The 15,089-nt window shown below is 43.4% G+C and overlaps 1 protein-coding gene across 1 annotated transcript in view; it reads left to right on the forward strand.

The window, feature by feature from the left end:
* The window catches only part of FBLN2 (fibulin 2), a 669,658-nt gene that overhangs the window by 409,713 nt on the left and 244,856 nt on the right, over window positions 1-15,089 (forward strand). The window contains exon 5 of the mRNA XM_078661453.1: window positions 14,090-14,276. Coding sequence (XP_078517579.1) covers window positions 14,090-14,276 — 187 coding nt within the window. The remainder of the gene's footprint in view (window positions 1-14,089; window positions 14,277-15,089) is intronic.

Consider the following 15,089-nt stretch of genomic DNA (forward strand, 5'->3'; position numbering starts at 1 on the left):
TGCTGACATGCCTCAGACTGGCCCAACATGTCTTTGTGCCCTTGACTACAACTGTAGGCCCCTGTGGAGTATGTAGGGATGACCCGCTCTTTCTATAGCTCACAATGCCACAGGAATTGTCCATTAGCTGATGGATTTTATAAATCCCCAAAGGAAGAAACCCATTGCGGCCAACACTTGCCAACACTGCTTTGGCCACCATACATCCTTCTTCGTGGCCAAGGCTGTCACTCTCATCCGCAGCGCAACTGTTATGCGCTGTAGAAGTGACACTGATAATCATCCAATGGGACCTGGCAGCACACACGACCATGTCGATGTTATATACACGTCATAGGGAGACCTGACAAACTGATCTACAGAAAAAATAAAAATAAACAAAATCCTTCATTGTTGGATGTAGACACAAAGATTGGACCAATACTTCAAAGTCGCTCACACAACACTCTGCAAGAACACCATTGATGTTAAAGAAAAGGACATGAAGGCCAACATAAACAATACATAAAAAAAGCAAGCCTTACACTACTGCCAAGTGGGTGTAAGGCACTTCTAATGTGTTTAGTACATATCTAACTGTAGCGCCTTTAATGTACTTGTTTGCTGCACTTCACAACGGGGAACACACATTCATTTAGTCAGTAGCGGCACTTTACAGATAGAGCTGTCCCTTTCATGTAACTACATTGGCTCTTCCCTGCTTGGATGGCCAGCAAAATACCCACTGTCCTGAATGAGTTAACGGTGACATGACAACAGCAGCTACAAACGCAGTAACTCACCCAATACACGACGAAGAATAAATCAGCCAAATCAGCCAAATTACCGACAATTCACAACCAAAACCTGTAACCGCACCAATGGGACAGTGATAGCAGTTCGCATCCACAGCTACATCACATTTAAAGGGACACCGCCTGCTTCACCCCTTCAAGCACTTTCAATGGCATAGTAGCAGCACTTAGTATTAAGAACTGTGCATCACGTTTAAAGGGACAGTGCGAGCTTGAGGCTTAGCACACTTTTAACAGGACACCCCAGGAACATCTCACCATACCTGTACTGCTTTCCACGGACTGGCAGAAGCACTTTTCTGAAGAATTTGATTACTTTTAGTGGGGCAGAGGCAGAGCCAGCAGTCTCAGCAGGCATCCACCACTGCTGATGGGGCAGTACATATGATGCGGATCTCTGCGAGTCTGCTGCATGTGCGGTGGAATAGTGAAAACACAAACTGATCTAAGAGCATCTTCTAGGACATGAAGCAGCACTTCTCAACAGAACTTTATAGGACAGTATCAATACACCCAACCCAAATCCACAGCATTTCGTGGGACAGCATAGACAGATCCCATAGCATTTCACGGGACGGTACACAAATGTATCCCAGAACATTCCACAGGCACTACAAAGAGAACCTGGAACATTCCATGGGGCAGTACAAACAGATCCGTTAGCATTCCACAGGGCAGTAGCACCAACAGACCTAAGAGCATTCCATAGGGCAGTACAAACAGATCCCTGAGCATTCCACTGGGCAGTACAAACAGATCCCTGAGCATTCCACGGGGCAGTAGCACCAACAGACCTAAGAGCATTCCATGGGGCAGTACAAACAGATCCTTGAGCATTCCACAGGGCAGTACAAACAGATCCCTGAGCATTCCAAGGGGCAGTAGCACCTACAGACCTAAGAGCATTCAATGGTGCAGTACAAACATATTCCTGGGCATTCCATAGGGCATTACAAACAGATCCCTGAGCATTCCACTGGGCAGTAGCATTAACAGATCTAAAAGCATTCCATGGGGCAGTACAAACATATCCCTGGGCATTCCATGGGGCAATACAAACATATCCCTGAGCATCCCATGGGGAAGTACAAACATATCCCTGAACATTCCATGGGGCAGTACAAACAGATCCCTGAGCATTCCACAGGGCAGTAGCACCAACAGACCTAAGAGCATTCCATGCTACAGCACAAACATATCCCTGAGTATTCCATAGGGCAGTACAAACAGATCCCTGAGCATTCCACTGGGCAGTAGCACTACCAGATCTAAAAGCATTCCATGGGGCAGTACAAATATATCCCTGGGCATTCCATGGGGCAATACAAACATATCCATGAGCATCCCATGGGGCAGTACAAACATATCCCTGAACATTCCATGGGGTAGTACAAACAGATCCCTGAGCATTCCCTGGGGGAGTACAAACAGTTTCCTGAGCATTACAAGGGACAGTAGCACCACCAGGCCTAAGAGCATTCCACGGAACAGTACAAACAGATCCCTGAGCATTCCACTGGGCAGTAGCACTAACAGAGCTAAAAGCATCCCATGGGGCAGTACAAACATATCCCTGAGCATTCCACGGGGCAGTACAAACAGATCCCTGAGCATTCCACGGGGCAGTAGCACCAACAGACCTAAGAGCATTCCATGGGGCAGTACAAACAGATCCTTGAGCATTCCACAGGGCAGTACAAACAGATCCCTGAGCATTCCAAGGGGCAGTAGCACCTACAGACCTAAGAGCATTCAATGGTGCAGTACAAACATATTCCTGAGCATTCCATAGGGCATTACAAACAGATCCCTGAGCATTCCACTGGGCAGTAGCATTAACAGATCTAAAAGCATTCCATGGGGCAGTACAAACATATCCCTGGGCATTCCATGGGGCAATACAAACATATCCCTGAGCATCCCATGGGGAAGTACAAACATATCCCTGAACATTCCATGGGGCAGTACAAACAGATCCCTGAGCATTCCACAGGGCAGTAGCACCAACAGACCTAAGAGCATTCCATGCTACAGCACAAACATATCCCTGAGCATTCCATAGGGCAGTACAAACAGATCCCTGAGCATTCCACTGGGCAGTAGCACTAACAGATCTAAAAGCATTCCATGGGGCAGTACAAACATATCCCTGGGCATTCCATGGGGCAATACAAACATATCCATGAGCATCCCATGGGGCAGTACAAACATATCCCTGAACATTCCATGGGGTAGTACAAACAGATCCCTGAGCATTCCCTGGGGGGAGTACAAACAGTTTCCTGAGCATTACAAGGGACAGTAGCACCACCAGGCCTAAGAGCATTCCACGGAACAGTACAAACAGATCCCTGAGCATTCCACTGGGCAGTAGCACTAACAGAGCTAAAAGCATCCCATGGGGCAGTACAAACATATCCCTGAGCATTCCATGGAGCAGTACAAACAGATCCCTGAGCATTCCATGGGGCAGTAGCAGTAACAGATGTAACAGCATCCCATGGGGCACTACAAACATAACCCTGGGCATTCTATGGGGAGGTGCAAACATATCCCTGATCATTCTACCGGGCAGTAGCACCACCAGACCTAAGAGCATTCCACGGAACAGTACAAACATATCCCTGAGCATTCCATGGGGCAGTACAAACAGTTCCCAGAACATTTCTTTGGACAGTGCCAACAGTACAAGTCCCAAATGTTTCAGGGGATAATATAGGCACACCCAGTCAGATCTCAGACAATTTCATAGGACAGAACCACATTTCTAAAAAGACACACAGCATTCCAATGAAAAGTGCATACACAAATCGGACACTGCATACATTAATCCTTGCAGACCTCTGACATTTCATAGGCAGTAAATACAGGTCCTAAAGCATTTCATGGACAGTGGCGACACTTCTGAACAGTACCCCATTGCGCCTAAAAGGAGAGTGCAGCACTTCTCAAGGGACACCAGAGTGTTAAATGGACAGTACCAGCACTTTTGGCCAGATCACCACAAGGGACAGTGCCAGTCACAAGCAATGGACACCCTGCATGAAATGGACCGTTCCAGCACCAGTGCAGGAATGGGCAGTACCAGGCCAGCCCTCTTGGAAGGGCCGCCATAGGATGAAAAGGACAGTGTCCGCAACCTAAAGTCAACAGTGCCGGCACATCAATCCTGACTGCCTAGCACTTCGCTGAGTGACATGACACCAAGGGCCCTGCAAACCTCTCCCCCACACAACAGATAGATTATCCCCCAGCCCTGCCCCAACCCCGCAGGGTGCACACGGAGTTATTGCCTGCGGGCCCCTCACCACGTGTCCTGTGGTGCAGGAGGCCTCTCACTACCCAACACCAGATTCAGTGGTGATATAATGAACACCACACTCCTCAGATTGCATAAGCCCTCCTGGTGGATTTTAGAAGTAGAGGAGGCCCGCAGACACTCAGAACCCAGCCGAGGTGAGCCTCTGAGGCAAGGCCGGGGCCCAGGGGGCGAGCATTCCATTTAATTTATTAAGAGGCCGGGCATGCCCTGCGCACCATTTAATTCATGATCAATCTTCCACTGCAACATAATCCTGTTCCCCCCAAAATCCCAACCACCACCGCCCCACGCAGAAAGGTCACTGGGTTAACACACCTACTTACAGAGCAGGGACATCTTTAGGATTTGGGGGGCCCTGGGTCAAACATATTTTAGGGACCCCTCTTCGGATCAGCTTTGAATTTCTGATCCAGTTTCAGCTCTTTCATGTCCTCTTTGTCCAGGTCACTGACAATGTACAGGCACACTGGTCCAAATTCTAAATGTGTTTACATCTAATATTCAAGGATAGTGATATGTGTTCACTAATATTACTGCAAAACATCTCTGTAACACCAAGCCATTTCTCATATGTGATAAACTGTTGGGCTCTAAAAGAAACTTTTTTATATGTATGTTGCATGAAACATAAACACATTTGCCTGTGAAATGTATGCACTAGACTCTCACACATTAACTACTTGAAAAATAAATTAAAGAAAAATGCTATTTGCAACTGTTTAAGAATTAGTCAAGATCATCAGGGTAAGACTCTCTGCAGAACAGAGCTGGCTCTATCAGGGGGCCCCCTTAAAGGCTGGGGCCCTGGGCCAGGATCCTCTTTGCCCATGCCTTAAAACCTCTGTTTATGTTGATACTTTGTTTCTCTTCAGTCCTGGGTCACCGGGAGCAGCTCAGTGCAGACAGCTACTGGTTAGAGAGATAGGCTTGCTTTAGAGAAAGCCTCTTTCTCACAGCACTCACCGAAGAGCTGAGGGGGCCCCCATCAGTCACTGAAGACTGGGGCCCCCCCGCCCCGCGGGGGCTGCAGGGGTGTTTGCTACGCCCCTGAGGGGGGGGGGACTTGCGGATCTGCAATATCCGCCATAGGTTAACCAGTGGGATGTCAGTTGACTATAGCCCCAGTCAGACTAACCGCTACGGATCCATTCCCGTACCTGTCTTTCACCTCTTTCTTTACTGTCTCTTTCTATCTGTCACCCTATCCCTTTTCTCTTTCTTCTTTTTTTCTCTTTTCCTGCAAACCACGTAGAGGGGTTTAGCTAGGCATATACCCATATACCTGTAATGACTGTAACACAGGCTAAGTTTGGCTAACCCTGCGACAGTAATGCTGATGTATCTGTTAATTAAAATCAATCAAATACTTTAAAATAAAAAAAAACATGCTCAACAGAGCATGAGCTATGGAGAGGTGAATGTGAGGGAGGTAGTGGTTTTTTTACATGGTACATGGAAGGGTGGACTGAAAAACGCAGGTTTAGAGTAAGCATTGGCGAAGCCAAAGGCACTTCCATTATTGAGTCATGATTAAAATATTTTTAAAATGTAAGTGTGGCCCAGAGTAATTACCAGTAGCTGAGAAAAACTCAAACATTCCATACTTCACTTTTTTGTTCTCTTCTGTGTGCAGGACCAAATGTAACAGCTATGGCCGATGTGGGTCCCTTGCTCATTTTCCCATAGGAATTGAGCAGCAGCATCCTGGTGAGGAAACATGCAGATCCTCTCACACTGGTCTTCCACTTCCAGAAGAATTGGTACTGGAAGGCATCAAATGTACCCTGGGGACTCAAGCCTGTATGAGATGACGAACCTGCAAGCGGGTGTCTCCAACAGTTTCTCCGCTCTGCATCTGATTTCAAGATCTTTGGCTTCATTACGAGGGCCCTGGAGTTACACCCGCTGAAATTGCTTGTATGGAGTTGTTGATACAGGGGTTACAGTGCATGGGTATATTGTTTTGATCTGTAATGTAGATTGGCAGAGCCCACTATCACCTGGAAGGATATCCTGCGTACTGCATGTGGTACTATGAGATCCCCTTAGAAATAAGGAATTAGTCTGGAAATTTTAAATTGAGATCTCAGTTCCCTCGGTTAGTCTTCATTTACCTGTAGGAAACAAAAGGGAGTGACCCCACTGACCAAGAGACAGGGTACCAGAGGTAGGTAAAACAGAAATTCTCTTGGAACAACTATTTTGAAGAAAGCTTATACTCAAACCATTCATATGCATCTATCAGTCTTACACATTCCTTACACATATATGTATATAAACGAACCCTGAAAAACAATTGCTGAGATATTCATTAACACATATAGTTTATCTCTATGAAAATTACTTTTATTTATACTCATAAAGAATTCATTAAAAATTGCAGTGCAGTACAATATCACAAGCGTGTTTACACAAAATAATATCACAAATATAAATATATTAAAATTTTGGGAGAGACAAAAGACATGTGAAACATTAAAAACATCATAAAAACGGTTATCCCAATGGGAATCAATCAAACATAAAAGGATGTCCACTATTCAATAATCAAGTGGGACCCCGAAAGTTCCTTGGGTATAACTCTCAACCAACAGGGCGTCAACGCTTTTCGGTGGTAATTAGACAGTTTATGCAACCACCTTCTTCAGGACAATTAATAATTAGTCTCTCCTATAGTTGTCATGAATTCATTACACCTAGTTCGAAAATGATCAGAGCCCAAGAATCTAAAGTCCTCAAATCTTCATTAAAGCTCGAATAGAGTGTGCATCATGGGCGGAGATTCTATGCTTCCATATATTTATTCATGGAGTCCTTTGAGATATAAACCTTTTTTCTATCTTCTATCGAGATGCATCTATTGGCAGTCTTCGATATTTAAAAACGTCTCCTAGTGATGCTTAATCCAATCATCCACATGGGTATCTTTTTGGGTCAATTTCTTTACCTGCTCCGATGTGGCGTGTTCAGCCGCTCCACTTCCTAGATAAAACGATCCCACGTTCTTCATTTACCACCAGAACTTCAAGTGAAGGCATCTGTCACTGTGCTTTTTGGGTGAAGAACATCACATCTGAGAAGTTACAATAAATCTTGTAATTTTGATGGGGCCATAACCTCTATTACCAGCCTCTTCGGAATTACAGGGTACCTCTTTATGAGGTTGCCTTTGACGATGATGGTACACTTTGTATAGCTCACATCCACTACCCCCCAAGTGATACCAATATGAATTTGGGAGAATTATCTATGAAATGTCGTCTCCATGACGTCATTAACCCTATTTATTGATAATGTACTATTGCAGCCGTGCATCACTAATTACAAGTGGTAATCCAACTAATGTTAATGATTACAAGTAATTACGTAAAGGTGGCGTCAGGATGCAAACTCATGGTCTATTTGACATGCATGACGAGGCAGTGCATTGCTCTTTTAAATGCTTTTGTTACTGCTCGTCTGTTAAAATGGCAACATAATAAGGAACATAATTTGAAAATAATTCAACAATATTTGACCCTTGAAGCATGGAATCCAGGCCTGGCGGTGGTAGATACACACTCGTCCAACACGTTTCCTGTAATTGGCACAGCATGGTTGATCATTGTTACAGCCTAAATATACTCATTTGCACAAAGGAATGCAATTATTTCCAGAGCCAGTGTCTCCCTAAATATATTCAGGCAGCTCCCTGAACAAATAAACCAACCTTGAAGTAGAATGTCAGCTCAGAGATCAAACACTTTTTACATGTGTTATGTTCTAGCTCAACTCTGCTCTAGGTGACAGCAACATAAGAACACAGGAATTAATATGTGTCCAATGTCATGTAGAGGCTAATCTAGCTAAGGAGCTTGTTGAGGATTACAATGCGATTTGCCCAGGAGGGAGCTTCGTGCAGTTCTTTGCTGTTTATCATTATCACAATGGTGCACAGATATCAATTTTCCAGTTGTTTTACAATAGCAATTTCAGTTTTTATGTTCTTTTGGATAAAAGTTGTTATAGCGCATTATAAAATATTTCTCAGGATTAAGGAATCATTCCAATGTACCCGCAACAACGTCTTAAATGGCTAAGACTGCTCAGCTCAGTTAACTTGACTGCTGCAGAGACGTGTGTGCAACCTACATATTTAAAGGTCAAATTGTCGGGAAATAGCCTTTACAACAAGGTTTTTACCACATTGTATCTTTACCACACATTTTTTTACCAGGCATGGTTTTAGAACACAAATGCTTTTACAACGCGTTCGAGGGTGTGGGGGGTCTCCTCCCACATATACATTGTTTATATGTATAAAAATATATATAAACAATGCGTGGTAAAGGCATACGTTGTGAAAGCATATGGGTTCTAAAGAAATGCAGGTGAAAAAATGGTGGTAAAGGCATGCAGAGTATTTCCCTGCATTGTTCTGTCCTACAACCCTTAAAGACTTTCCCCCAGATTCATCAAAGTCCCGTTTTACGAGTCCTTAATAGCGATTATTAAGGAATCGCTATTAAAGACTCTCAAAACGGGATTCATGTAGAAATCGCAATATTAATAGCGATTTCTACTGCCTCCTTATTTGCGATTCGCTAATTGCTAATCGCAAATAAGGAATGGCTTTCCCATTCATTCCTATGGGCCTAAAGGCCCATAGGAATGAATGGGGGGTCATTCCTTATTTGCGATTAGCAATTAGCGAATCGCAAATAAGGAAGCGATTTCAAGGGCGCCAGGGTGTCCAAAGGACTCCCTGTAGCATCCCTGAAATGCTCATGTACATTAGTGTTGCGCACACACATGTCCACAGGACATGTGTGTCTGTAACATATAACTTAGAAAAATGCACTAAAGTGCATTTTTCAAATTTTTCGCTATTTTCCACGAAGTCAGACTTCGCGGTAAATAGCGGCCCCAGATTGCGAATTCGCAATTTTTAAATGGCTTATGAATTGCATTTAAGGAATCTCTAATTGAGATTCCTTAAATTCAGTTATTCGCAAATTTGCGATTTCTACAAATGCGATTTTTAAATTTGGGATGATGAATCCCAAATGCAAAAATAGCGCTCGCAAAGGGCCAGATTCGCAGAATCTGGCCCTTTGCGAGCCGATTTTCCTTTGATGAATCTGGCTGTTTGTGTACGTGCACTGATGGGAGTTTTAGTAACATAACTTAGAAATTGCTATTTAAAGACCGCAAAGTCTTTAAGACTGTTGCGTTACCACTATATGAAGACAATGATGTCATTATTACGATTGTAATAAGGTCCAATATTCTCATTCCTCATGTCGCTCATTCTGGAATATGCACCTGCGCATTTTGAAGAGTAGAAGCGTCCTCCCTGGATGCCTGATCAGAGACAGGAGAATGGCATCCTTCCTACACATCACCTGCATGTGCTTGGAAACCTGCTGACATAAAAGAGTTTATTTTATTTCTGCAGTTCTATCTAGCGCGAACTTGGCCCATGGGCATTGGAGTGCTGCATGAGCACCAGTTACATTACCAAAGATAAGGTTTTTCTTCAGTGTGAGGAGATTAAGTGACTTGCTCAGAATCATAGGATGTTGAGCCGATGCCTGGACTTGAACCTTCTTCCTCACCTTTAAAGTCAACAGGTCTGGCGGTAATATCACTTCCTCACCCGTTGTGCAGCTGCGCAGAAGGCACGTGCGGCAGTCGTGCCAGCGTCTGCCTGGGTCAGGCTATGCCCAGCCAAACACAGAACCAAGAACCTCTATTTGTCTCCAAACTCATCCAAATCAGATCTCCCAACTGTTTTATTCTAGTTCAGGGCGGATTTCTCCTGCTGAATCTGTCATTAGATTATTTATTACTGTTAAAGCACTCCAGCAACCACTAGTCGTGCTTTTCCTCAGGCCTTTGTAAACCTTCAAAGGTTTCACTGATAAAGTATTGCCCTGTTCACAAAACATGCTCATTTAATTCCCGAGTTTATAGTAGAAAAAAGACCTTCATATCGCTTTTAGGATGGAAATTTGGATAAAAGATTTGTTCAACATGGCTCTGGTCGGAGCTATATTCTGACTTCTGTGCTGATCACATGGATGATAAGTGAGTGGCAGAACTGCATTTGAGATTTCAATGTTCTTTATTGAGTTTTCCAATTTAAGAACATAACAAACAGTATTCCCAACACCTCTCCCACTAATCTCCACATTTTCCTTCCATTTCCGTTGCCCACAACTCTTTCCAGTAGGGTATTTGCTCATTCCTTCTTAGGAGCTCAAAGGTCCTAGTAATAAGAGCATCCTCTTATGATCACCAAATCCTCTTTTGTCTACTACTATAACCCCTCCTCCGCATGTCTCCTCTGGTGATGCAATTAACTCTTTTAGCACCCCCACTCAATTCCTATTATTTTGTGTGATTCCTGTCTCTATATTGATGTACTATCTGATCCTGTTGTTCAAAGTTTCCTCAATTTTCAGTAATTTCATGTGTAATCCCAGTTCTCACACATAACCATCCATAAATCTGGACATAATCTACATTTGGTCATGAACCCTGATGATTCTGTATCCCCTACTCTGATCTCCCCTACAGGCTCGTCAGATCATTTCCTGAAACAGTTCATGCTCACATGCCTTCGAGCCTTTAAAAACAGCCTAGAGGTTAGAGGAATCTATTGCTCGCTCATTTAGAGCATACCTTGCAGTCATCCCTTCCCTTCAACCTTCTCCAAGGTGGCTCTTCAGTAAACTACACAGCCTACTATGATGGGATCATTTAGGGTCGGGATTCCTTAGTCCCTGATTCCCATAGACGGATGCGCATGAACACCAGCGGAGGTGAAACCATTATCACAGGATGAAAATGGAATATAAAATCTGCTCTACGTAGTTGTAATGCAGCAATAAAAAAGATTCTCCCCACACTTCTATTCCTCCAGAATGTTGGCAGCCAAAACACTCAAAAGGATTTTTTTCATTTATTTGGAAAGTTTTATAAAGTGTGAACATGACCCTTGCAGGTGTCAGAGCGCTGTACACAGAGGCAAAAGCATGAATAAACTCCGTACAATGGAGGTTAACACTGTGAAACAACAAGGAGTACACAATCAAGATCAGAGACCAGGTAGTGGGCAACACTAGATCAAATTCACCACTGATGTGACTTCTGCGGCCACGTCAGCAGACTCTGATTACTTCGTAATCATTGGGTGATGAATTGGAGGATTTTTTTTTTATTTCTAAAGGATCGAAGATGAAGGACAACTCGGCCAAGGATTTTTTTTCAACATATATCACTATCTTTTTCTTCTAGTCAAACCTACTCTTAACTTTGGACAGAATCTGAGCTGCTCGGTTGTTCCACCCTAGTACAAATATAGAAGGCCGAAAATTGTGATTCCCTTTATACTCTATTCCACAATGCTTCTTGCCTGTATTGAAACCTTGATAGTATTCTTAAATTGTCTCTCACCCATGTGACAGTTCTTGCACCTTTAAAATTGAGCATTGTACTTCCACTTATGAAGAAACCAGAGCTTTTCAACAAGTCCAACTTCTGCCCCATTATTCTCCTGATTGAGGCATCCATGATTTCTGAATCTCATGCTGCCAAACAACTCTGCACCTTTTTTCATTTGAACATTCTAGCATCAACGCTGTCCGAGGTAGTATGCGCTGTATGAATGCAAATAATGTGAAAGTTGGTATTTGTCCGAACCGAAGGACCAAAAGTGCTATAATTGTGTTTGCAACGATATTTGCCTAACTGCAGACATCAACAGTATTAATGCCGTAATTTTATTGTATATGCCAGTATATACCATCTGCTATTACAAGCACACACAGCCCTGGCATTTGTGAAACAAGGTCCAAGTGGCTCACTTCTTTCAGAAAGAGCACAGCAGTGGCAGCTGGCAACACCTGGGGGGTGGGGGGTAGCGGTCAGGTGCGCATGTGCAAATATTAAAAGATAAAACTTACCTGAACAGACGTCCTCAGCTTCGGATCTCTTCTGATGAACTGCAAGCTGCTGTGTGGGCACCAATCCTGGTGCTGCTCACAGGCTGTGAGAGCAGAACCCTGATTGAAGGGCGCATCCTTCACTGGTGCTCCCCAGCTCTCTGGAGGCCTGCACTTACTCTAACCAAGCTGTCTTATGAAAGCTGGATTAGAGGTTTCAAATTGTGTATGTCTGACTGGTGGTCGCAAGACGGACGGCCAAAGAGACATGGGCACTTTGAAAAATGAATGGACAGCCCACCATCCTTCCTGCTGCTGGCATTCAGCAACGACCCCACCACTGTCCTGACGCTTGGCTCGGGACAGGAAGATGAAAGATAAAATGGTAATGTATTACCATTTCATTTTTAATCTTTGTGGGTAATTTAAGTGGGGCGATGCTCCTCCTCCAATGGAGGACCCGACTTGGAACTCAGAATGTAGCGTTTGGATGTTCCATCTTCCCAATCGACTCAGTTCCCTGTGCAAAGTGGGCAATTGCCCAGGTCTCCCACCTTCTAATGGGGTACCTGGAAAAATGAACTTTTTATCTATTTGACCTCTGTCTATTCTAATTATCTATCTGAACCTCTCTCCCTCTCTGCCCACCATTACCTCTAGCTAACCTTCGATATCCAGTGTTATCGTAATGATTTAGGACAATTAAGGCAAAGGGTATTTCAACAGTGTTTGTGTGACTGTGTAAAAATGTAACATAATTTAGTATTGTTTGGCATCATGTGGACTTGAAATGGGTAATAACTTTCAAATGTGTTGTTTACGGGGCCCCAAAACATGTTTTTCTCATGGCGCCCAATATCCTTAAGATAACACTTCCCCTGTTGGGTGTCCCAGGTATCTGTGCTCTCTGCCTACCTGTCTGGTCTGTCAGACGTCTTACCATCTTTATCTTTGTCCAATTGTAAACCTATGTTGACAACACACAACTGCTGCTTAGACTGAACAATCAACAGAGTAATGATTGTTCAGTTGGCTAAAGCTAAAGCTTAATACTAAAAAAAACAGAGGGGCATATTTACAAGTCCCTCCACCTTCACCACCTTTTCCTACAGCTTTTGCATAGATAGGTTGCCTTCAAAGAAGTCTACCTAGTGAGCTCACGTCTGCAAAAAGATCACTTAACTCTGGGTGACATACCTCCTAACAGTCATTCCTTTTTGTTGGTAGAATTCCTCCCGATAAACAATCAGATAGTTGGATTGAATTACTCATTAGTTATACCTAGAGCCCTCCCACTCTCAGTCAAACAGACCTCTTCTGTTTTTGTGGTTCTCTTTGAGCATGTTTAGTGTTCTGTCGACCTATGACGTACTTGTCTACTACTGTGAACATAGGCATCCAGATTCTTGACTAGTGCTTATTTGTTTGTCAGCTTTATTTCTTTTAGGGCATGGCCGGACTGGCCAGCCCGGCAAGCGGGCAAACCCCAGGGAGGCTGGAGCCCTTGGAGGCTGGTTTCAGTCCCCTGGAGTCCGATTTTTAGTGTCGGTCCCCGCAAGTGGTAGTGTGGGTTGCGGAGACCCTCCCCCCAAGCACCTCTTGCTCGCAAGCTGTGCTCACTCTCTGTGCACAATATGGGGGCTGGTCTGATCAGATTTGCCAAGGCTGCTTTGGTTTCCAAGTCCGGCCCAGTTTTGGGGCTTGTTGATTTGATTTGAGGTCTAACACCCTCCTTGGCTGCTTTATTAGCCTCCTTGTCAGAGATCTGCAGTGTGGCCAGAATTATGTCCTACATGCCATTATACAACATTACAAGTTCTTTAAAATAAATTTGTTGAAGATTAGCATATTCCTACTTTTCCTTTTTGTAATTTCCTCCCTTCATACGCAGTCTGACTCTTCATTAACAATGCACTTTAATTTCTTATGCTTCAATAAAACATGATAATGCAAAAGTAATTTTTTTTACAATAGTATTATGAAAACAACCTCAAACAATCAAAACAAGCTACCATTTTTTGTTTCTGCTCCTCTGTACTTTATAGCAATGCTGTGAGTGCTGTGCCCTTGGATTGAAGGTAAAAAGTGAGGGGCAGACTTGTGAATCAAACCAACATCTCGGCTATCCCTGTAATCAAGTGATGCTAGCCTGCTGTGAAAGGAAAGAGCAGCTGATGCCACCAGAAATCAAGAAGCAGCCTGAACCGGAACCAACATTCCTGCCAGAAAAAGGTAAGAAGTCATTGGCAAGTCATAAAATTCCAAATGTTAAAACATTGTGCAAAACATCACTGCATTTAGAAGAAAATTGCTACAAATTAATATATATAAAACTTAATGTGGCTATTGTCTGTTACCTTCTCAAGAAAAAATATATAAAGGGAGTAAAAATATACCTAATCTTGCACATCTTTAAATTGAGTTTAAAGTAGCATCTTCTTCAAGTTCAAGACTTTCACACTCATGTTGTAAGTTAATATGCCAGTCGAACAACCACATGGCCTTTTGAATATCTGTGATGTACGCCTGTACGGTAATCACACTTAAAGATTAAGGGCCTGATTCATTGAGAATTCTAATGAGGAGATTCCACCCAAGTGCGTTGACTCCTACAGGACAGCGGGGCCCCCGCCACGAGTGCAGAGGACCTTTGTGAGGCAGGTCCACACTCTTACACGTGCTTAATGTACCCATCTTCTACCTTGACCCTAAATAGTTCCTTTAGCCTCAGTTGCAAGCTTAGGCTTTGTAAAGGAATTCAGAAAAAAAGGTATCATTATATGTATTCAATACAATACCATTGGGGTTAATAATTATAAGAGGTGGTGACCCACCTTAAGCAATAACTACAGTCCTTGTCGGGTTGAAACAGTAAAGCCATTATATTAACCTGAGCTCAACTCCCTAGTAATGGGGGCATAGAACAGACAGGCTTAATTTACAGGCAGTGTGTAAATTATTTATGCTGTACCAAAACAGTAATAAAGTCAAAACACAACACAAGAAAAATCCCAAACCGGTTCAGACAAATAGAAAACATTTTAA

Source organism: Lissotriton helveticus, chromosome 9 (genome assembly GCF_964261635.1).
Source record: "Lissotriton helveticus chromosome 9, aLisHel1.1, whole genome shotgun sequence".
NCBI lineage: Eukaryota > Metazoa > Chordata > Amphibia > Caudata > Salamandridae > Lissotriton > Lissotriton helveticus.